At 39.0% G+C, this 23,923-nt stretch overlaps 1 protein-coding gene across 5 annotated transcripts; it reads right to left on the bottom strand.

The window, feature by feature from the left end:
• Positions 1-77: 77 nt before the first annotated feature.
• On the bottom strand, positions 78-11,945 carry cd99 (CD99 molecule). 5 transcript variants are annotated; one of them, XM_034151164.1, is made up of 13 exons: positions 11,726-11,945; positions 9,847-9,882; positions 8,931-8,993; positions 8,160-8,192; positions 7,955-8,008; positions 7,724-7,765; positions 6,892-6,942; positions 6,641-6,718; positions 4,899-4,931; positions 4,799-4,819; positions 2,057-2,176; positions 1,915-1,968; positions 78-1,790 (listed from the first exon to the last, which is right to left on the bottom strand). In XM_034151164.1, exons 1-13 carry the CDS (start codon positions 11,787-11,789, stop codon positions 1,762-1,764), a joined length of 678 nt encoding a protein of 225 aa, XP_034007055.1. In that variant the 5' UTR covers positions 11,790-11,945; the 3' UTR covers positions 78-1,761. The 5 variants fall into 5 exon arrangements, with proteins under 5 accessions (XP_034007055.1, XP_034007053.1, XP_034007056.1 ...); XM_034151162.1 differs by having other exon boundaries at positions 6,889-6,942; positions 11,726-11,943; XM_034151165.1 differs by having other exon boundaries at positions 2,057-2,170; positions 6,889-6,942; positions 11,726-11,943.
• Between the last annotated feature and the right edge of the window lie 11,978 nt (positions 11,946-23,923).

The following is a 23,923-nucleotide window of genomic DNA, read 5'->3' as shown; positions in this document are numbered from 1 at the left end:
TATCAATATGCAAAATCAAATGTAATGCAACTAAATTGGTATATAAACCGTTTTTTTAATCAGTAGTCAGTAAATCAACAACACCACTTTATTGAAAAACTCACACACATATCAGACTTAGTATACCCGGATTAGATCTAAGCTTGTAAATGACATGACAAAAACCTCCCAAAAACACTTTAAAGCAGATCATGGTGTAAAAGCTGAAAGCATCATTTATCCACATCCTCCAGTATTTACAGCTCACACTCTCATATTTCAGCATCATAACAACAATCCCCTCAGGCAATCATTCTGATTTATGATACTTTGCAATAAAGGCATGACTCATGGGCGAGTCTGAGGATAAAACCTGATTCTGATTATCATAACTGCGACAAAAAGTGCATCAGCATGAAGTCAAACTGATAAGATAGGCAGCCTGCAAAAAATCATCTGTCTACGATTGACTCCTAAAACATTATTTCTGAAATCAAAGTTTAGTCTTGTTCATGGTTTGTTGTGAAGCTGGGAGCATTAAACCTTATATAGTGGTTATGTTAATGATGTAGCTAGCTGCTAACGATGCTAGCATGGGCTGTAATAGCAAACCATGAGCTAATGATGCTAATTCTCTGTAGCACCTTTCATATTATACATGAGATTCTTTGTCAATATAAGACATAAAGAAAGTCAAACTTCAAGGAATCAAATGACAATCAAACACAACAAACGAAAAGCTTCTACTGTATGTTACATTTACATATGCAATGCAAAAGATTTTAAGCATTTACCACATCACTGTCTACATTTATTAGATCTTAAAATGAAACCCATATCACAATCAGCATTTCATATTAAAAGCTCCTTCCGCTGGATTTGCATCCAGTTACATGATGATAATGTCATACAAGGTAAAACATGCCTGTACCATGCTGTAGATTAATATCTGTACAAAATGAAATAATTATTATATTATTCATTCTAAAGAAAATGCTGTTAAGCTACCATCAATAAGAAACCAAAGCTTTCTGTGATAAACATTTCACAATAAAAGCCTTACTCAAAGAACTAAAGCCCGTATGTTCTTAGTTACTATTATTTTGAAAAAGCCAAATCATTTTTTACGGAAGACTTTGAAACAGAAAGAGACCAAACTAAATACATAAACTCGGGAGGGAGGGGCTCAATTTGAAAATCCCCCGTATTTAGGCAGACTGAGGTGTACATTAAAGGGTCGCTTCACAAAAAACAAAAAGAACAAAGAAATGTTGGAGTGGGGAAATACAACATTGGTAGACACCGCAAAAAGAAACACTTATTTGTTAAAACAGGACAATGATTTCATGTGTTCAGTAGTGACACACAAACTATTATCATCTTAGTGATGACAGCAGTGAACGGAAGAGTGATGAAACATAAGTGCCATATTTATTTTCAAGTTAGATTTAAAGGTGTGTGCGATTTAGTGACATGCAAACTACGGTGGCCTTCAAGGACCAAAAAAACTTGATGAACGCTGTTGAATCATTGCGGGGCGATATGTAGACTCCCTATATGAAGGGCACATTGAAAGCTCATGAAAACATTCTTAGTGATTATAAAACATGTTTGGGAATATTAGTATTTCTGCACCCTAAATCCTACACACTGCTTCCTTAGGTTGTTTAATAAGGCTTAAGAAAGACCCAGAGAAATATGACCGTTGATTGGAGGTTGGTTGAAGGTACGCTTTGTAGAGAAGGCCACTGACTTTTCTTGTGTAGAAATCAGACGCTGTGTCTAGGACGTCCTGAGCAGATTGCTGAAAACTGAAACATTTAAAGGAAGAAAGAGTTAGAGCACTTCCTGCTGTAGGACACTACACTTGTACTTTTACTTATGATACCCTGAGTATGCTTAGCTGCTAATAATGATAAGTATCTTTCCACTTACCTTGAGGATCAGACTGATTACCGTGTTGGCCTTTAGCGCTCTCTGGATCTACACCTAAACACACAACATGTGATCAGTGAGACATGTTGAGATATATTTATGTTGTCTATATGATCAGATGAGTTAGGAGTAACGTAGTGACCTCCTTGTATCTTGAAGCAGAGCTTCTTCTTCTGGTAGGCGAAGTAACTTGTCGCTGCTCCCAACAGAGCCACTCCTATGGCGCTGGCAATCCCTGCAATCTTTCCAGACCCTGCTGCTGCAACACACACACACACACACACACACACACACACACACACACACACACACACACACACACACACACACACACACACACACACACACACACACACACACACACACACACACACACACACACACACACACACACACACACACACAACGTATATATTGTTATGTCTCGTATGTCTCCTAACTAAAGTTGACTTTTCTATTTATGTCAATTCAAGCTAATTTTCTATAGTCTATTCAAATATATATAAAGATAGTGTGTAAAATAATGGTCATTTCTACTGCGATACATTTGGCAAATAAAATTAATTGAGCTTAAAAAATAAAACGCTTTTTTTTTTAAACAAATCACTGAAAAAATTGTACAATTATTATTACTTTGCACAATTAAAAATGTAAATATGCTATGTTTATAGCTCCTTAGTAGTAGGTTTATCTATTATAGTGTTTTCCCACTTATTCTGTATATGTCCATATTGTGTACTCTATAGATAAATATTTCTAAAATCAATTTGGAATCTTTAAAGTTGTTCTAATCTAAAATTGTAATAAGAACAATACAGATGATTGGACATCCTTGTGTCTGATTGGCCCTTCATGCTCAGAACAAACATGTCAATAGTCATGTATTCACTACATCATTATTGACGTTTCTGTCCTGAATGTGATCTTAATTCAGAGTCATTCTAACAGTAACCTGCATCACCTCACTCTTCCACAAGGTGGCAGTCTTTGGACTTTGGATGACAGAACCTACACACACACACACTGGGAAAAAGTTCCCAGAACACTCTGTATGGAATGTTTAAATATAGTCATGTAAAAGAAACATGAACATAAGAAACACACAGGCAGTTGGTATCAACCGGAGGATAATCAGTCAGTGGGAAAACAAACAACGTGAATAAAAAAGAGAAAGAACAGGTCTAGAGAGCTGGATTACAAGAGAAGACACCCAGGCTCCAGGGCAGGGTGGGGCACACACACACACACACACACACACACACACACACTGGCTGCATACATAATAAGCCTGTCTCCACTGACTAGCAGAGTCATGAGGGGAGAGGTGTGTCTTGTGACTCAGTGCTAAAACAGGGCGCTGCATGGACATGAAAAAAGAATCGCAGGATGCCGCCTGCCTGCGGGAGCATGCAGCCAGTGTTCTAAATGTGTGCTTCAGTGGATGATAGAATGGTTTTAAAAGGTTTAAAATGTGCATTGTGCCAGGTACAATGTAATCAGTCAGGTGTACCTTCCGTGGTTCATAAATCAGACGCGTTGTGAAGTCAACTCTGATCAGTCCACATGTTTGTTTTATTCATTATGCATCGTACATCTCATGACTTAACATTGCATTCACAGCAGCAATGCTCCATGAAGACCAAAAGTAAGAAAAACTACAAAGAAGACACCAAAAATAAATACGCTGACGGAAACCGAAAAGTACACAGAGAGCTTCTCATGATCGAAAAAACGCCAGAGGGAAAAAACATCATATGATCCAATTCTTCAAAGTTAATCCAATGACGAGTATGGTGGCCGTTGGAGCAAACGCACGACAATGGCCCAACACACTTTGATAAGAGAAATGCAAATATACTTTTCAAGTTGGTGAGGATGTTTTCGTACAAAAGAGAAGTAAAACCAACTGTACATGTTGGATCTGTCAGCTTTGAATGCTGGCAATGTAAAGTATGTGTGTGCGGTGCGAAGACACACACACATGGAAACTTTACGTAGGACAGCAACGACCTACAAGCTTTAAAACAACATGTATTGTTGTGTAAGAAAAGCTGTGCTGCAGTCTGCACACTAACAACATTATGAGTCATGGCACTGCTGGGTGGAGTGAGAATAAAATGAATGTAGGTCTACACCCACATACAGCAGGGTGTCTGGTAAGTCTGGAATAACAGGGAGAAAGTCAACACTATATTATTTAGTCTTTTAGCGGGGGTTCACCATACACAGATCTCCCAGCTCCAGTTCAGACATGTGCTACGATAACAGAGGTCAAAGGGCACAGGGGGTGTACCCGAGTTAGCTACACAGTTTCAAAATAACCTTCAAGAAAGAATAAAAAATCCCAGTAATCGTCCCGACGTCAGCTTCACAATTCTCTCACATTGAAGCAAACACTATTAAACCTGAGAGCCAATCAGATGTGAGATGCTTCAGGGTATAACTTGCAGCAGATTCATGGCCCTCTCTAACAGAGGGGTGAGGACCTGCTTTAAGTTGGACATCCACATATAGAATTCCTCTGGCATGTTAGCATTTAGCATCTTCAGGATTTGGCCCCACAGAAGGTCTGGATCTGCAACGACACACAATCGTAGCAGTGTTTTAGCCACAGAAACCAGACCGGGGTTCCAAGTATCAAAGATGTCAAATCACCCCCAAACACACCAGTTTGTCCCGGTGAACTGAGGCTGGTTTCAAAGCCAAATTCTAAACGGATTAATCACCACCACAGCAAGTGTTGGATCGGCGACCAAACTGAAGCAGTGAACCCAAGTTCCTCTAAAGACCGTAAACAGGAAATCCCATCAAGACTTAAAGAGCGGACGAAGATTCCCACGCACAAACACAAAGACAGGAAGTAGAGAAGAAGATATGGGTTTACCTTGAGGCTCTTCAGCACCATCTAGGATGAGGACACAAAGAAGATTTAGTATTGTAGCAAACTTATAACAATACTGCAGAATGAAATATATCAGACGTACCGTTAGATTCGTAGCCGGGGTTCGAGCCACCACCTGGATTCAAAAAGAACATTTAGATTTCATTTTTGTATTTAATGATACCTGTTTTATTTTTGAAATGTAATTCCTCCCTGTGTCTTGTCTGGCTTTACTTCCTGCCTGATTGTCTGATTGTGTTCACCTGCTGCCCCTCATGTCCCCCCCAGCTGTGTCTTGTGATTGTGAGTGTGTCTTCTTTGTCAGGTTGTCGTCTCTCCGTCTGGTTTCCATGAGGTCCTGCCTGTATTCCCCTCGTGCTCCCTGGTTTGTACGAGTGTTAAACTGTTCCTTTTTGTTTACCAGCTCTTGTAAAAAAGAACTGACATCTTATTTTTCACTGCTCCTGAGTCCCACTTCCTGCCCAACCCTGATAGTATTATAAGTATTAGTGTCATCACTGGGATTCCCCTTCTACATTTGTTTGACTTTTCTTACTCCAGCTGAGAGGGGGTGTAGGCTGTAGTTGCCTTCGTGTAAACCGTGCAGCAGAATGTGATCTGAAACCAGCCATGTGGCTCCCATTACACTGCAGAGCCTGTGGGTTTTATTCCTCTCTCTTTCTTTCGTAGAAGAACAACTAATGACTTCCATGCTCCAGCTCAACCGCAGTAAAGAAACACAAAACAAAGGCTGTATGACCATTCCTTTACTGAGCTATTTCATTATGGATTCATCTTCTTAAATCATAAACTAGCGTGCTAAAATACGCAGTTTATCACTCAAATGACCTTATAAATGTCAGTCCACCTTAAGCATGCCTAAAGCAGTGTTCTGTATTGTTATTATGTTATTATGTTGCATTGTTGGAGAAGCCTGTGACATAAGATTTTCAACTACATAATTACTCTGTAGCTATGTCAGATTGACAATAAACCCCTTGAACCTTGAACCTTGAACCTTGGTGTCCATTTTGCACGTCAGTGATATTTTAAGTTCAATAAACGCAGATAATATTTGACCGCCAGATCTTCCTCTCTTTTTTTTCAGGTCACATGGACCGGTCGGCACTTATTTTTCCAATGAAACCCGTGAACGACAGAGACTCACAAAGAGAAATTAATACAAGCGATGCTGTAGCAACTGGTAAAAATCACTAACATAACAAGTGAGTCACAGCATGTTAGCCAACATACTCATCCTTACTGTCAACCGTCTTACACTCTCATATGATTTCAGAATACACCCTTTAACTGGTGTGTGTGTGTGTGTGTGTGTGTGTGTGTGTGTGTGTGTGTGTGTGTGTGTGTGTGTGTGTGTGTGTGTGTGTGTGTGTGTGTGTGTGTGTGTGTGTGTGTGTGTGTGTGTGTGTGTGTGTGTGTGTGTGTGTGTGTGTGTGTGTGTGTGTGTGTGTGTGTGTGTGTGTGTGTGTGTGTGTGTGTGTGTGTGTGTGTGTGTGTGTGTGTGTGTGTGTGTGTGTGGTTTGCAGAACTAATGCCCCTAACATGAAAGCACACTATCTCACTTCCCTCAAAACAACGAGAATAGATGAATAAGATGTGGTCAGATTGGAATGTGTCAGCGTTGCCGTGACAGTAAATACATGTTTTGCGGTTCTCTTGAGGCGCTAAGCTTGAATGAGTCAGACACGAAAAAGAAAGGAAGGAAACTACATCAAGATTCAAAACTACAACCAGTGTTCAGAGGCATTTATATGTATATCTAACACAAATATTCATACTATACTGTATTAAGCGTAATTTAACCAATGTGATGTTAGGTCTCACCTCCTCCTGGGCTTTCATCGGGCTTGTAGCCATCACCAGCAGCATCAGCTAAGTCGTTGATATCGAAAGTTCCTCCACCTTTTAGAAAAGTACAATGTAACCATTAAAGTTGACATTTATTAGGATAAACCTGCTGTACTCTGACTCCACATGGGATTAAGATACTAAAGAATATCAGCAGATGTGTCCTTTTTAACATTTAAATTCAGTCTAAAGAAGTAATAAATGATATGTGTGGACTGACTGACCTCCTCCGCTGGGTGGTGGGTTCACTACAGGTTTGTCAGGTTTGGGGTTGGGGTCTGTGGGCACAAATCAATCATTAAGGACATACAGTAAGAAAGCAGGCCAGAAATCAACATGAGTGAGTTTGAGAATATACAGAATTTTGTTCATCGGTGTCATTACACAAAAGGACTGTAGCTACTGTCTATGAAAATGAGTCATATTTGAGTGTCCTTTGTCTAGTTTAAATGGAGAAGTAAACTCATTTTTCCAGCTAGAACTTGTCGATCTGTCAGCTAAAATAACAGTTGATGAAAGGATATAGGATATAGCAGATCTTAACATGGCATTGTTCTCGCGTTGCAGCGTAAAGCTAAGCTAGGCTAAAGTAGCATTTCGTTCTAGCATCCCCGTCTGGCTGCTTAGCTCACATACCAGGACAGCTAGGACACTGGATCAAAAATAGAAAGCGTGCTTTAATGTGATGGAAGTAACACTACCTCAGATCATGAGGGGTGTGGGGTAGAACTTATTTACAACCTGTATAGTAGCATTAGCATCCAGGAGCTATCAAGAGCAAGGCTATCAAGGAAGAGTATGAAATGCCCCTGGCCTTGGAAGTTACGAAGAAGATCACTTGTTTTAATAGCCTCCATGTCATGTGACCCAGTGACTCCAAATACACGCTAGATAGGACAACTCAGTCCAAACTCTATAACTACCATTTCAGCAGCTATTATTGGACCATGACTGCTGGGGAGGGGTCTATCAAACCAATTTAGAATGCTTGTAAATAATAGCAAAGCTTCAGCCATTCATTGAGAACATTTCAAATGTGATATGAGACATTCCCCTCACCTGGACCCAGAGCATCCCCCAGATCAAATCCGTCGCCACCACCTGTAATACACAAACACACAATTAAACACTCTTAAATAACACTTGTTTAATTTACATGTGACTATTTAATGTCATTGTGATTTGATTAGGTTACTTTTTGGCCCTTTTGGCTGTGTTTTGATTGCCAGCCCACAGAGAAACAGGAAGGGAACATGGCTACAAACCAGGAGATCTTAGTGGGAAACCTACCAGCATCTCCTGAGCTCGGTTTCTTGGGCGGCTTAGGGGTCGGTTTGGGCTCATCTGCAGAAAAAACATTTATTTAGACAAGGACAACAAAAGGTCATTTGTAAGCATGCATATATTTAAATCATGTAAAGCTGATACAGAAAGAAGCACAGACTTAGCCTGGTATGAAAGCCCTGACACCACACACAGTGTTCCGTGTATTTACCTGGTGCTAATGCATCGAAAAGGTCGAGCCCACCTGGAGGGACGAGGAGAGGGAAAAAGCATTAAACACGAACTGAACTGCTCCATTAAAAGGAATACTTTTTGTTCAGGATTAGTGAGTTCATCACTTTGCACAGTATTTACACACACACATCTTCATGGCTGCGATATAGGGATGCAACCACACATTAACAATGCAACCCATCAGGTTCAACCACACCGTAAAAATCACTCGTATAAAAAAGAAAGAAATACACCTAGATGTCACGTGTGAGGAATTCTTGTATGTTGGATTCATGGTGTGTACTGCCAAAAAAGGTCACACAACCTCTGGGGCTCATTGGTATCTACAAATGCAGGGGGAAAAGCGACCTGCTCAACCCACACAGCCACATCGTGCGTGTGCGTGTGTGTGACAGACAATCTAGGTCAAGGTTTTAAGCCTTGGTTGATGCAGTGGTGAAGTCATGATGTGTTGTAGATTAGAATACAGTTGTCGGGTCTTGGTAATACAAGGCATTTGGGAAATACCCTTTTACTGCAGTCTGATACTGTGTGTTGGCACTAATTTCATCCTGATTAATGTACAATAACAACTTCTAGAACTGAGCCAAACTCAGTTGAAATAAAATGACATGTTGAGATATTCCTGTGATAGTATGTGTGTGTGCAAGAGAGAATACTGTGATCAGGTTAAATAAAAGGTGGCTTCCCTGATAGGCTTTTTGTCTAATAACACATGGAATAATGTGACAGGTGGAAGGATACATACCACCACTTTTAGGATCCTCTGGGGCCTTCGGTTCCTCTTTGGGTTTCGCAGGTGTAAGTGGTACTAAGAAACACAAATAAAGGAGCAGTTTCTGACAGTTAGCATTTCCAATTTTCTCTGAAATGTCCCCATATGTACCAAAAGTGTCACAGGTTAGTAGGATTAGTGGGCTGTGGTTTGTAAACATTCCATAGATTACTCTTGTTTTTAAAAGAAGCTATGTATGTAATATGTTACCACTGTAAGTAGCTTTCCCCTCTATGCGTGTGCTATCTGGCACTTGGTTGCTACATTGTTAGAGATGCCGACGCCCAAGAACATCCCCAACAATGCAAACTAAGAAAAACCAGGCAGGGGGCAACAGGTTCAGACACCACCGCATGCTTCCAGAGGGACAGAAGTCATGATTCAGAAGGCCAATGTCTATGAGCCTTCAAATTCCACCTAATAGCTTGTGTTACATTCACCTTCCCCAGCAGACAGATGTGTTGGAGGTTAATCATTTTCATGTAAGGGCATGACTGACAATTGAGCAAAATCCATCCCCTTAAGACAACAATGACATTTGAATGAAAGCTCATGATGAAAATGTATTTTGTCAAAAATAAAGTCAAAACTATAAGTGAGGAATAACATTTGACCCCTTAAGAGTGATTCAAATGTGTGGACTATAAGGCTTTCTTTACTGTTTAAAAAATACATTTTATAATAATTTTGTTATGATGATTCTGTTGATGTAAGTGCTTCTTTAGCTACTTTATTAGAGCCATACAGTGCTCTTATATTGGCCTTAATCTCCCATGTTTAGGAATAATAAAAACTCAACTAAATCGTCCCCAACCCAGGATGCATAACTGTTTTACTCATAAAAAGCATGAATATGGTGCCAAATTGCACCACAGAGACGGCCACTCACCTTCGTCGTCACCGAGAGCATCGGAGAGGTCAAATCCTGTGAGGAGGACACCATTAATCAGACATTAATAATCAACACTGATAGAAACATGTTAAAGCTGAGTCATGGTTTGAATCTCTCTCTGTGTCCACAGTGGAAGCACATGTGTTCTGTGGTTGGACGCTTCAGTCAGACAGTGTATTTGCGGGTTTCTATGGCAACTGAGTGATACGCTCTGACAAATGAGTCACTGCTCGGTGAGTTGTTTCCCCACAGAGAAGCAGATGCCTACACTTTGTTGCCCAGGAGGATTTAAAACAGCGTTACAGTGAAACACACACAGGGTAATCTTACAATGAACTTGTGTGAATGTACTTACAAACCATTTGGCTGAAATAACATGTTTGTTTACATACATTCTAAATGAGCAAATCTCTGTATAATCTTATAGAAGTTCTGTCATTTGACACAACCCTCGGATACTTTCTGGTCAATATGTCCCGCCTGTGGGTTAGTAAGGCTTTAACACACAAATTGCAATATTTATTATATATTAATATATTTTTGACAATATATTTTCACATGTGTTTTCCCTGCCTCAATATGAGGGAACAGCAGCTATGGCAGTTTTGAATATTTTTCAATATGGGTGTTAGCTCTCTTTTGGGGCCTTGTGTTTATACTGTTTCAGATGCTATTCCAGAAAAAAATATCTTACTGCAAATTAAACTTGAATAAGTCATTTTGCAGAATGGAAATCTGTGCTAAATATCAAACATCGTCTGTGACTTAGTAACCAAACTGACTTCAAGACAGCATGCCATCTTCCTCTCATGTGCGTGCCTGTGGTTTTCTCTGCCGGCTCTCCTTGGTTTAAACAGGAAGCAGAGACGCGCACCACACAGACAATTCTGTACAAGTATTATATAAAATAAATTCATTGTATTTTTTTTAGCAGGTTATAATTATTTTAATTTCCACATGGAGATGTTTCTGTTTTTTTCTGAATGTTCAGTCTTTTAATATTCTTGTAATCCATCCATGTACAGTTATTATGTCCTACCCAAACTGTCTGTTAGATAATGACCCCATTGAAATGTATGTCCATTTTCTAATCTGTATTTTCAGCTTCTTCACTGTTATGATAACAGCAAATATATAAGTATTGGCGGGTTTTGGCAACATGGGTGGAGTTCACATTCCAGAACCTCCAGAAAGGGGGGTAATTTAATTCATAAATAACATTCTTTAGCATTTAACCCTCAAATACGAGAGTCAGGTTAACATAACATACTATTAAACAGTTCAAATAAACTGAAAATAATAGTGTAAAAAGTGGTCTACTAGTTTTTTCTTGGTGGGGAACATTAAGGGACCTTGACTCATGTCCTCGGTTTTAAAGTCTTTACAAGTTTGCATTATAGAACAACTGAACCTCACCTTCCTGTAGGACTCCTATCATCCTGAAATAACTATCCTAAATGTATCCTCTTTTAAGAGCAACCATTACCTATTTTATATATAATTAACTCAATCTGGGATTCACTTCTTCATTCAGTGTGTCTGAGAGGAATACAGCTGGGTCAGTTATAGTCCTTAATGGATGTTAAATCACAGGACAGGAGTAGATGATATCTTCCTAATCTTCCCAAACCTTTCACAGTTTCCACATGATGGAAAATGGGACAGTTTTCACCACCATCACTAGTAGTAAACTCTGATTATTTTATAGCAAAACATATAAAAGCTTTTCTTTGCAGCCACTATTATGCTGTGTATTATCTGAGTATTTACTATGGACCAAATAAAAAAGGCATTCAGTTTAAGAGACAAGAACACTACCATAAACATAAAGTAGGAATAACACAAGTTGGGATAAAAATAGAAGTAGTGAGTTTACCGTCTTGTGTTAAAGTCCCAGTAACAACAAAAAGAAGGGAGACAATCCTCAAACAGAGCCTCATGGTGACTGTAGCGTTGCTTCCTTCGAGTTTTAATTTAGTTTAGTTTACTTTTAAACGGTCTGCTTCAGCTGGCAGGTATTTGTGGACCCAGCTTTCTTGTGCACAGTGAAAAGCAAAGCAGCTCTGGTGTCCTGTTACACAGTCATGACTCAACTTTGCCTATGAAGGGTGTGGCAGCCCTGCAGAGGGGCGTTTCACGCTTGTATAAAGAATGTTAAATTAACCCGTTAATAACGTATACTATGTCAAATAGTATGCGTGTAGTGAGTCAGATTATATTTTCGACATAATATTCGATTTTTTTCATGATATTTTAAAATGATTGTACTATGATTTGTTCCTGTTTTTCGATTAAATAGTATACTATGACTTATTTGGACATTCATGATTTATTTTACATACTATACTATGATGTTTTAAAAAAAAAAAAATCGACATTGACCTTTCATTACATTGTCCAAATATTAAATATGTTTCGTAATATTTTGTAAGCTTAATTAACTATCATTAATGTTGTAACATGTAGTTTAAATGTCTAATGTCATAAAGTCTAAATGCTAAACGCTAGTTCTGTGACCGGAAGTAGCATGTCTGTAGCGTTTCAAGCAGAGCCGTATAATAGAAGAGTTACGACATCTCCGTTCACTCCAATCTTACTCCAATGGACCAGTTTTTTTACAGCAATGGCGGATCGTGGAGCCGTCAATAGTTCCCCGGAAGTTAGCTTGCCGCTGACTTCCGGGGAACTATTGCGACCAGCAACACAGTAGAGTTGCAGCATAATAGACCGTTCGTGATGGACTTTTAAAGGTAAGAAGACGTTTAAAGATTTATATTGCAGATATTATCAGCACATCTGAGTCAAATGAACATGTGTATTAAAGGATGTTAGTGGATTATCCCTAAATCTACTGATTTAGGGATAATCCACTAACATCCTTTAATAACGTTTACAGATAACAGATTAGGCTAGGATACCGGATAAAGTTAGTAACACACGTTAACCATGAACAGCCTATTAATCCGTTCTCCTAATGTTATTTCATCCAACGTTGTGGAATTAGAGAAAAAGGGCTTCTAAACGTGATTTTTTTGTGGGGTGGAGGAATATAATATTAGTTAAATATAACATTGGGGCACGTGTGATTGTAATGAGTGGAGGTGGAGAAATTACGATTTCCATTTTGGAGTAGGCCTACAAACTAGTATAATAAAGTTAACGTTACACAATAATAAGGAAGAGAGCTATTTGTGTGATACATCGCTATTGATATGAATTTAGAGTGCATATTTGAGACTTCCAAACAGTAAACAAAAACGTAATTTATGGGTGAGTGTTTTTAGTGTATTCTGTTGATTATTACCTGTCTGTATTATGTTGCAGCACAGCTGATTTTGAAATGATGGCAAAGTGAGAGTGAAAACACAAGGTAAATGTAATACTACTGTTGTATATAAGTAAGCATACTAAACATGTATTCTATCACTGTATTATACAAGTAATCTTGTTAGTGTATATTAGTAACCTACTGTATGGCAGGTGGAGGGGCAGTGATGTTACAGGTGGAGGACTTACTGGACATGTATACACTCATTACATACTGTACGTAAAATACGACCAAGAATGTGAGACAACTTTATACAAATTCATATCACATCCATTACTGATGACATTTGTCATACTTTGTTAAACTCACAAATAATAAAGTTCCATAACTTCAGTTGGAAACAAAGACCACACCTTATCTCCCCAAGGCAATTTCCCATCCAATAGGTGTGCTATATAGGTGTGTATAACCCTTTCTCCTGTCTGTTTCTCCCTCTTTCAGCACAAGAACCAGAGGGGGATTCAATAGAGCCTGAATACCTGCACTGAGACCCTCACCCTGCACCCTGAGTCTCAACTCTCAGAGTTTTTCAAGCCTTTCCCTGTTATTTGTATTAAACCAAACATTAAGCTTCCCAATGGTGTGGTCTTCGTTTTGTGAAAAAGTGCAAATGCAGTGTTTGAATATGATTACCTCACATATTTTGTTGCGGCTGTCTGTTTTGATTGTTAAATGGCTCCTGCTGACTTGAGCTAGCCATTTTTTCCTCCTCTCTGTGTCAGTGGGGAAGCCATACATTCTGATTCTTACTCCTTTCTCTGAGAGATTGGAGCATCCCCAGGCAGCACAGCAAACCATGGTGGAGACGATATCCCAGGACAACACGGAGGAAAAGGCACAGACAAACTGCATGACAACAGCAACAGGCTCTTTAACCAAGGCAACAGCCTAACATGTATATGTTAACAAGTAAACTAGCTGTTCACACTATTCCTAATATTATCCATAAATATTAGCAGATTCTATTTATTTTTTAAAACATATTGATGTAAATACATACACATATCGGTATGTTGTATAAATATTGCAAATCAAGACCTTTATTCACTACTTATTACCAAAAATCGTAGTTCTATCTCCGGTAATCATGCATTCATATGTCCCGCCACGAACTTCCGGGGAACTATTGACTCTCCCTGCCTGAACCACGTGACGATCAAGCATTTTGGACTTCCGCTGTCATAACTCTCTCTCTGGGTGTTTCTCAATCGCGAGTAAAGCTGCTTCAGAGCCACTATTTCAAGCATACTACGTCATCGAGTGCCGCCGAAGTACTGTTCCAATCTCCAGCATACTTGGAAATCTACCGAGCCCGGCGTACTCCGTTTGGAGAAATATCGAGGCTGCACATGAGTAGACTCCGCGGTCTTAAAATCCCCACAATGCTTTGCGCACGGACCAATTTCCCCAAATCTGTGGCGGAAGATGTAAGGCGGGGCCTCTCATATGACGCACACCTGCACACTTGCTAGCCTGTTCCACTCTTTGTTTTCCGAATGGCAGGAAGTATTCTTGCCTCACTTCTGAAGCAAGATGCTCGGCAGACATGTGCTACCAAGCAAGCGTACTCGCGATTGAGAAACACCCTCTATATGGCGCTGGTTTCAAGCATCCTTCCGCTTTATGCGTGGACAGGAAGTTGAATGTCAGCATTAGCGGAAACTTAACATTGCAAGTCACTTGAAAGGAGTGTTTGTAAATGTGTTAGTGTAAAGAGACTAGTTGTTTAATATAGCTTTTCCTCTGTTTACTATTATTAAAGTTGAGGAGACATGTTATATTATTATCTGTCTAGATTATTCTTTCTATAAGGTTTGGTAATATGATGTTGTTTATGTATGCAGATCTCCGCCTGTACACACATCTGAACCTGGCTGACAGTGGCAGTGATGATGTTATTGCAATACAATATAAAAATATATTTTCCACATACTATATTATGACTCTTTTTGCCACGGAATCCAGATGTGTTGACTTCAAACCTTTTAAAGTTGTTTTAATGCAATGATATATAAATTCTAACTATAATCCAGTGTCCTGCCAGTGTTTTGTGTTTGTGTGTGCATGTGTGTGTGCGTGTGTGTGTGACTAGTCCAATGAATCAGAATCAGGTTTATTACTAAATTGGTTTACACATACATAAACACTGATTCAATTGTCCAAAAAAAAGGAACTAATATAGGCCTATAAGGATTTGAAAGTGTATATACACACATGCCTACAAGAAATGTATAGCACACACACTATTTGCAGTGTTTTCGAATTTAAAGTAAACTGGCTCTTTCATTAGAATATCTATTTGCAATGGATAGCCCAACGTTGGTATGCACTATGCACAGTCCCCTCTGGGAACAAACTAAACATTATGATGAGAAAAATATTTAAAGAAAACGACCTAGTATATGAAGTTGAAAATATGGGGAAAAAACAATATAGTATTGTATGTAGAAATGTTTCTATATTTTTACATGTCAAAGATTACTATACTATCCATATATAGATTACTATACTTCAGGGTTACAGGCTCTGATAATGTACACATTTCATACATTCATTATTTTTAAATATTTTCTGTTGCTTAAACATGTTTTGTCCATGGAAAAAATGTAAGAAAAGAAACGGCATAGTTGGCTATGTCGAAAATGTGAGATAAACTATTCATTATTAAAAAAATTAGCATTCATATATCGCCTATAAAGAAATGTTTAGAATAAATATAAAGTAAACTAGGTGAGAATAAGACGATTTCCAATGACTGACGACAATTATTTGCCATGGATAGCCGAACTTTAGCAGGCACAATTCAATGTTAACAAACTAAACATGAAGATGGTTTATTCTGCCATGGCCCCCCCACAGGATGGTATGACCTGTAGACGCCCCGCCCCCTGCTGGCCAGAGACGCTACATAGGTAAGGTCAGCTGACTGATACGGATGACGCAATGGAAACAGCTCACAACAACTTCGCCAGCTCACGAGATGCACACGGAAGAGTGACTGGAGGGAATAAACAGCGATAACTAGAGTTTCCTGTGATTTAAAAGGTCAGTCAATGGCCAAACGTCCACACAAACTTAACAAATAAGCAAACCAACACATAAGCGAAACAAATAAGCAAACAAACACATAAGCAAACAAACAAACACGTCCCCGCTGTGTTAGCTTACAGCTATGCTAACGCCGCTACAGTTGCTACAGTCCGGCCAAATAAACAAACCGCTCATTGTCAAATTCACCCGAGTCATGGTCACTTCGAAATAATAAAATACCATGACATTTCATACTTTTTTTTTTAATGGACTGTGATATTTTCGCTACTGTAGTTGTCAGTGGATGAGCACTTCCGGTTTACAGGCTCTGATAATGTACACACATCACTTCATACATGATTCTCTACATTTTCTCTAGCTTAAACATGGTTTTTCGAGGTATTTAATCCATTTGTGTTGTATGTTTAGCAGCAGATATACTCTGTCTGCAGTGGTGTTAGGGTGCAGTTTTAATTCATAGGCACATTGCCTATCTTGTAGCTATGATGTGTGTGTATAGCTCCACCTGGTGGTCACTAACTGCACATGCTATAAGTCTTTTCTGATATTTTCATTCTATAGTCAGTACCTACTATTCTGACTTCCTGGTGTCTTTTTCTTCTTTTCTCCCCACAGGACTGCAAGGACATTCACCTGACATCAATGAAGACGGTGGCTTCTTGTGTTTCTGAAGAACTTACGGTACTAAACTATGACTATTTCTGATATTGTCGACATACTATTTTTTACCATTTTTTGGACATACTATACTATGTCTTTTTTGTTCATTTTTTTGGACATACTATACTTTGTTCATTTTTCGCATTTTTATATATTATATATATTTTCATTCCACTAAACTGACGTCATGGTGTCTTTTTCTTCTTTTCCCGGAACACCGAGTGCAAGTACATCTGACATCAATGAAGACGGTGGCTTCTGGAGTTTCTGAAGAACTTACGGTACTATACTATGACCATTTCTGATATTTTAGACATACTATACTATGTAATTTCTTCTGATATTTTAGACATACTATACTGACTTCATGGTGTCTTTTTCTTCTTTTCTCTCCCCACAGGACTGCGAGGACAATCATCTGACATCAACGAAGACGGTGGCTTCTGGAGTTTCTGAAGAACTTACGGTACTATACTATGACTTTTATGATATTTTAGACATACTATACTATGTCGTTTTTTTCAAAATGTCTTCTGATATTACTATATTATACTTTTTCATTTTTTATTCACATTTTTCACCCTAATATATTAATCGTTTTTTTTCTAAAACTTCTATACTGTGTAGTTTTTACTGACATTTTCAATCTACTATACTGACTTCATGGTGTCTTTTTCTTCTTTTCTCCCCACAGGACTGCAAGGACATTCATCTGACATCAATGAAGACGGTGGCTTCTGGAGTTTCTGAAGAACTTATGGTACTATACTATGACTATTTATGATATTTTCGACATACTGTACCATGTTTTCTTTTTGCATTTTTCCGGCATTGGTTAGGGTTAGGGTTATGACTTGCTATATATTATGACTTTTCGGTCATCGTTATCGACATACTATACTACACCTTGTGTCTACGCACTAAACCGTGCCTTATTTCCACATCAAATACGATGTTTTCTCCGACATTGGTTAGGGTTATGACTTTTTTGTCATTTTTTCAACATGCTATATTATGACTTTTCTGTCATTTTTTACGAAATAAAATACCACACCTGGTATCCACACACTATACCGTGCCTTATCATGGCATAAAATAATTAATTTTTTTTTTTTCAAAAAAAATCGACATACTATGTCGTTTCTAATTTTTTGAAATGTTTAGAAATGCTATATTATTACTTTTCTGTCATCGTTATCGACATACTATACTACGCCTTGTGTCTACGCACTAAACCGTGCCTTATTTCCACATAAAATACGATGTTTTCATGGGTTAGGGTTAGCTATACTGACTTCATGGTGTCTTTTTCTTCTTCTCTTCCCACAGAGAGTGAAGAGAGGACCCCCCCCATCATCGGCTGCCTATGTTGCTGAAAAACTTGTGGACGTTTTCAGCCTTGGGGAAGTATAGCAGACTTAGCAGCCTTTGGGACGTATAGCAGACTTAACAGACTTAGCCAACTTGGGGCGGTGGCTGGGGTGCCGAGCGCCCCCCCCCCCAGCCACATCAGCCCCCCGACTTAGCAGACTTAGCAGGCCTACAGACTTAGCAGACTATCGGCAGTGGCTGCAGGGCCAGTCTCACTGCCAGGAGTGCAGTGAGAGCCGGCAGCCACCTATCGGCCGCTTAGCAGACTTGGGGACGTTTAGCAGACTTAGCAGACTTAGCAGACTTGGGGACATTTAGCAGACTTAGCAGACTTGGGGACATTTAGCAGACTTGGGGAAAAGGCTACACTGCTATGTATGAATAAATATGTATGAATAAATGTGAATAAAAAAAAAGTTTATTAAAATACATTTGTCTCCTTTGTTCATTTCCAGTTCCTAAGATAGTATCCTATTCACTACTCTCTTACTCCCTAACCCTCCTTTCTTCTATTCCCTTAAATAGCATCCTATTAACCAATTAACGTATTCATTACCCCTTTATCCTTATCCTTATCTACTCTCTGCAACGTATAAGGCTCAAACCTGCAACCTCTGGTCTACCAACCACCCTTCTATCTCCTTGAGCTATCAGACCTGATGACAGTTCTCTGCTTTTACTTGTATTTGACTTCTTCATCAAGGGAAAGACACATTCAAACTCTGCATGGCACAAGACTCAAACTCCTGGGATCTTTAAACTCAGTGGACCACCCGAGGTTTGAACTCACGTACTCTGGTCTCCAAGACAGGTTCTTATCACAGTGAGCCATCCGACCTGACACAGTTAGATGTTCCCTGGCCTATCTGTGATTTTCACCTCAGGTTTGGACCTTAAAATACACAGCTCAAGCACCTCTTATTTGACCTGAGACATTATTGTTTCGTAGAGCTTATGTGTTGTTCATTTGGGTTTGTGGACCTGAAAGATGACTGCACCTGAAGAGCCTTGAACCGACAACCTTCAGTCTCACAGGCAGTCTTCTAACGCTCTGAGCCATTTGACCTGACACAGTATGGGAAGGTTTTCAAGTGGTTTTGCCTTTTTATTTGGGATGATGGACTTTAAGAAACAACGCACCTCACAAGGATCGAACTAACAACCAACAGCTTTCTAGGCAATGTTGTATCTCTCTGAGCCATTTGTTCCGGCTCTTCTCCATTTCATTTTCTAATCTAATTCTTCACTTTGGGTGTTGGCTTACAAAAATCACTGCACCTCACGAGGATCGAACTTAAGACTTTAGGGTTGCTGAGCGGTTGTGTATCTCTTTGAGCTATTTGATCTGAGAAGCTTCCTATTGTTTGGGATTTAGGACAAAAAGAAAACGTAAAAAAGTTCAAAGAATATAGTTTCAAAGAATGTATTAAATACATCCATGGAAAACGACTGGAAAACTTAATTAACTATTTGGTGTGTTTGACCTAAAAAAAAGTGTTGAACCTGCTCTGACAGGAGGGAGAGCATGTGCAGTGAGTGACCACCAGGTGGAGCTATACACACACATCATAGTCACAGGAACATTACTGGGATGGTTGTACAGAACAAATCTAATCAAATATTTTGACCTGGGGAATATTTCTTATTATTACATAGCCTGTAAGAGTGATATAATTACTGTGGAATAATATAGTTATTAGTCAACGTCTGTAGGGGTAATTTGAGTGCATTTATATATTCCAACTATTTTTTTTACATACTAATTAACAACTTTTTTTCGTACTAATGTAGTGAGTAGTGCCCCTCAAGGCCTGACTCCTCCCCCAAACACTCCCCTCATTAGAGCAGAGTATAAAAGCCACCTGGGTCCCTTTGTTCTTTCCTTTGGCTCTGCTGTCATGGTTGCTGCCTAACTAAAATATAGGATACTTTTCTCAGTTCTGCTAGTATTTTTATGCTAACTTGCTACATCCTTGCAGATTGTCCTGAAGCTCAGAAGGGTTCCAAAACCTCTTCCTGTGGTGAGTAAGGCAGCACCTGAATTGTTTGTATGCCGCATGGTGAGCCATTTTTAACCCTCATTTAACCATTGCTTTTAGGTTCACCTGCTGCTATTATGTTCTGTTCTCTAGACTTTGTTATTTTTGTTTATGCCGTCAACATATTTTGTTTTACTGTGTTTTGGTTGATTTAGTAGTTTGATTAGTTTTGCATTTGTCTTGCACTTATACTTGACCTGTTTATCATTATTTAACCAACTGGGATCCTTTTTGTTTAACCTTGTTTCAGTTGGTTTTAATCTAGTAAAGCTGAGTGCCGGTCATTGGGGGGTTAGGGGGGGGGCCTAGTCACCCTCACTGTTTGTGGTGAAGAGCACCGGGGGGGGCACGCGTGAGGGACCCGGCTGCTGTGACTGCACCTGGTGAGTATTTGGTTGCACCCTAGTGTCACGTGAAGTAGCCTGCCACCCCATTAACTGGCCTCAGCCCACCTTAGTTTTGATTGGTTGTTCTTATATACACTTTTGGTGTTGCATTTTAGGTAAATATTTTTTAAGATCATTTTAAACTGAATAGTAGTTTTTATAACTCACGATTTTATCTTACAGCAACCTTTCCTGAGTTTCCTTTTCTTTTGATTACATTTTAATAAAAATGACTTTACTTTGAAACCCGTCTCCGCCCTTAGTGTCCTGAATGTGAACGAATGGACTCCATTTAAAAACCAAAATAACAATGATCATGTTTAGATTACTGTAATGATTGGCACACATTGTACTGTTTACTATTGGGCTTAACACAAGTGATTAGACACAGAAGTTCACCATTGATCATCTTTATTGATAGTACTCTCCTCCTTTCATGATGACACGCTGTATTCTATATCTATTTAAAGAAGGGATTTATGATCAGGAAAAAGATGAAGTTCAGGAAGATGTCATCATCCGAGCCAGCCTCCTCATGTCTGAAAAAACACAAGCAAGACTCAATCAGTGAAATAAATCTGCCACTTTGTTTTATTAGATTAAAATATATTTTACTCACAAGTTGTCCTGAATCTCCACACTCAGCTTCTCCCGTAGAAGCGAGATTTGGGGGCAGTGAGCTGCTTCAGCAGGCGCAGCTCGTCGTCCTGATTCTCAATGATCTTCTTCAGCGTTTGGACTAACTCCAGGTTACCTGAGAGAAGGTGAAGAAAGGTGTCATTGATTTGGAAATAACATAGAAGCCAATGAATAAAAGACCGGTAGTATCCAGTGGTGTAACTACGTACTGTAAAATGTTGAGGTAATTGTTTTGCCACTTCGTATATACAAATTTAGCCAACACTTAAAGGGGCCCTATCATGCTTTTTTTGGCCTATCCTGTAGTGCATGTCAATGGTCCGCAAAGACTAGAATCCCTGTGGTCCCTACATACCTCATCTCTGTAAATGAATGATATAAGAATAAAAGCAGACTCACATCCAGCACTGGGTGCAACAGCTGTTGGAACAAGAGCATTGATACAACATTAGTTATCAATAACAACCATAGGGAGGTTATGTCAGAGGTGTTTATCACCAACATCCTTCCAAGTATGTTAAAACAAATCAGATACATGTGTAATGTCAGATTTCAAGAGAGCTTCGATGTCTCTGGAAAACAAATTATTTCATAAAATAACAGCATTAGAGCATATAATGTACAATTACACTGTAGCAGGAGAGAGGTCTGTATTCAACTTTCACCGTGGACTAATAAGACTTTACCTGGACGAAGAGCGTGATCAATATTGAATCCAGAGTCTGAAATGACATGTTAGAATTCAATCAAAATATTACTTTTTTTGTAATTCTAATTTAATACCTAAAGACAGGTAAAGGAAAATAAATGCAAAGGCTTTCTATACAGGGTTTATCCACACCACCTTCATTAAAACACCTACAATGCTGTGTTTCTAGAATGCTTTTCATACCTCACATTAATATCCTTCATGTTTTTCTTTTATCTGTATGTCAAAAATGTAATTTAGGAGGATTAACTCACTTCCTCCAGCAAGTTTGGGATCTGGAGCACAAACAGAACACGTATACAAGTATGAGAAACTGAAATATAATGTCACACTGTATTAGTCAATCAATAACACTTTTTTTTATATAGCTCGGGTGGCCTGTGTGCAGCTCGTTTTTTACAGTATATACTTAAATAAAAGGTTTTTAAAGGTGACGCCAGTGCTGTGTGTTTGGGTGGTTCTGCTGCCCTCTTGTGGACAATAAATGAAGCACTTCCACCAGCTGAATAAAGTCCATTTACTCAAAGCTTAGTTGTAGTTTAAATCAGAAATAATTACCTGGACCGAGAGCATCAGCTAGATCGAACCCTAAAAGGCAGAAACAAAATAAAGATTGAATAACCAGCGTAATGAGGTGGGAATGTGTTCTAGTGAAGAGTTCTCACCAGTGGGTTTAGTAGGTTCCGGTTTGGCTTGTCCCGAGGATCCTGGAAAGTACAGACGTTTTTATTCTTCCCTCTACACATGTGACTTATCTCATTGCTTTGAGGTCACATGAGCAGTGAGACCATCAAACTGCTGATTCATACTAACAATGGCAAACCTTTTTTGATTAAAAAAACATCAAGTCATTCTATTAACTAGAACGACAGTAGTGATGAGGAGAATTCAACTTGATTGAATCTCAAATTCAAACCCAGCGAATCAAAGTGTTTATCAATATTTTGCATTTACTGAAGCAACTCACCTCTGCCGAAAAAACCATCAAATGGGGACCCTGATTGAGAAAGACAGAAGTCATTACAACACAAGATTTAAGGTCCACTCCCTGCTTTAGGTTGCATGGTGTTGTGAAACGGGAGGGATTCAGGGATTTGTGGTTATTTGAAATAAGGGTGTGTATGTTTAGTCTCTCCCCCTCATGATAAAAAGCTTTTATATGTATAACAGAATAAACAGATAAAGGATGAATGGATGGAAAAACTAGAAATATTATAACTGTCAACCATAACCAGTACATCTGGAGAAAATAAGCTTTCTTATTGATGACCTTTATTAACAAACTTCACCCCATCTGACACCCTTTGAATAATCAGTGTGTAGCTGAGCGTTACATATGCTTGATCATTCTGTTACAATAAAAACACAATAACTAATATAATAGCAGAGATTTAGCATTTAAATATACCCTAGGCTGATATGAATGCATGTTAGTTATGCTCCAGCACTTTATGGGTGGTACATGGAACATAGAAAGAAAGCATACATAGTGGAAAAAAACCGTAGAAAATGTATCTAAAGAGGAAAGTAATGCCTTTTAATGACATTTAAAAATACAAAAACGACATTTATGTTGAAGACCCCCAGATGTGAGACCTTACCTCTGGCTGAGACGGTCGCAGAGACCAGCAGCAGGAAAGCGATGCTCAGAACAAACTTCATGGTGACGGTGTTTCCTCGAAGAGATCCAGAGGTGCAGCTGACCTCCACCTTTTAAAGAACACGCCGGGTGGGGCAGGCTGTTACAACAGAGATATTGCGAAAAAATTAACTTGACGAAAACAAAACAAACAGAACAATTAGTGGTGAGCTTGTCTTGTTTTGTAGTATCAACATTACAAGGAGCCTCCCTGTTGGTGTTTTACATCATTTGTTATGGACCATTATATTA

Source organism: Trematomus bernacchii, unplaced genomic scaffold (genome assembly GCF_902827165.1).
Source record: "Trematomus bernacchii unplaced genomic scaffold, fTreBer1.1, whole genome shotgun sequence".
Taxonomy (NCBI): Eukaryota; Metazoa; Chordata; class Actinopteri; order Perciformes; family Nototheniidae; genus Trematomus; species Trematomus bernacchii.
The sequence above is the reverse complement of the archived record's forward strand: the minus strand, read 5'-3'. Positions and strand labels throughout refer to the sequence as shown.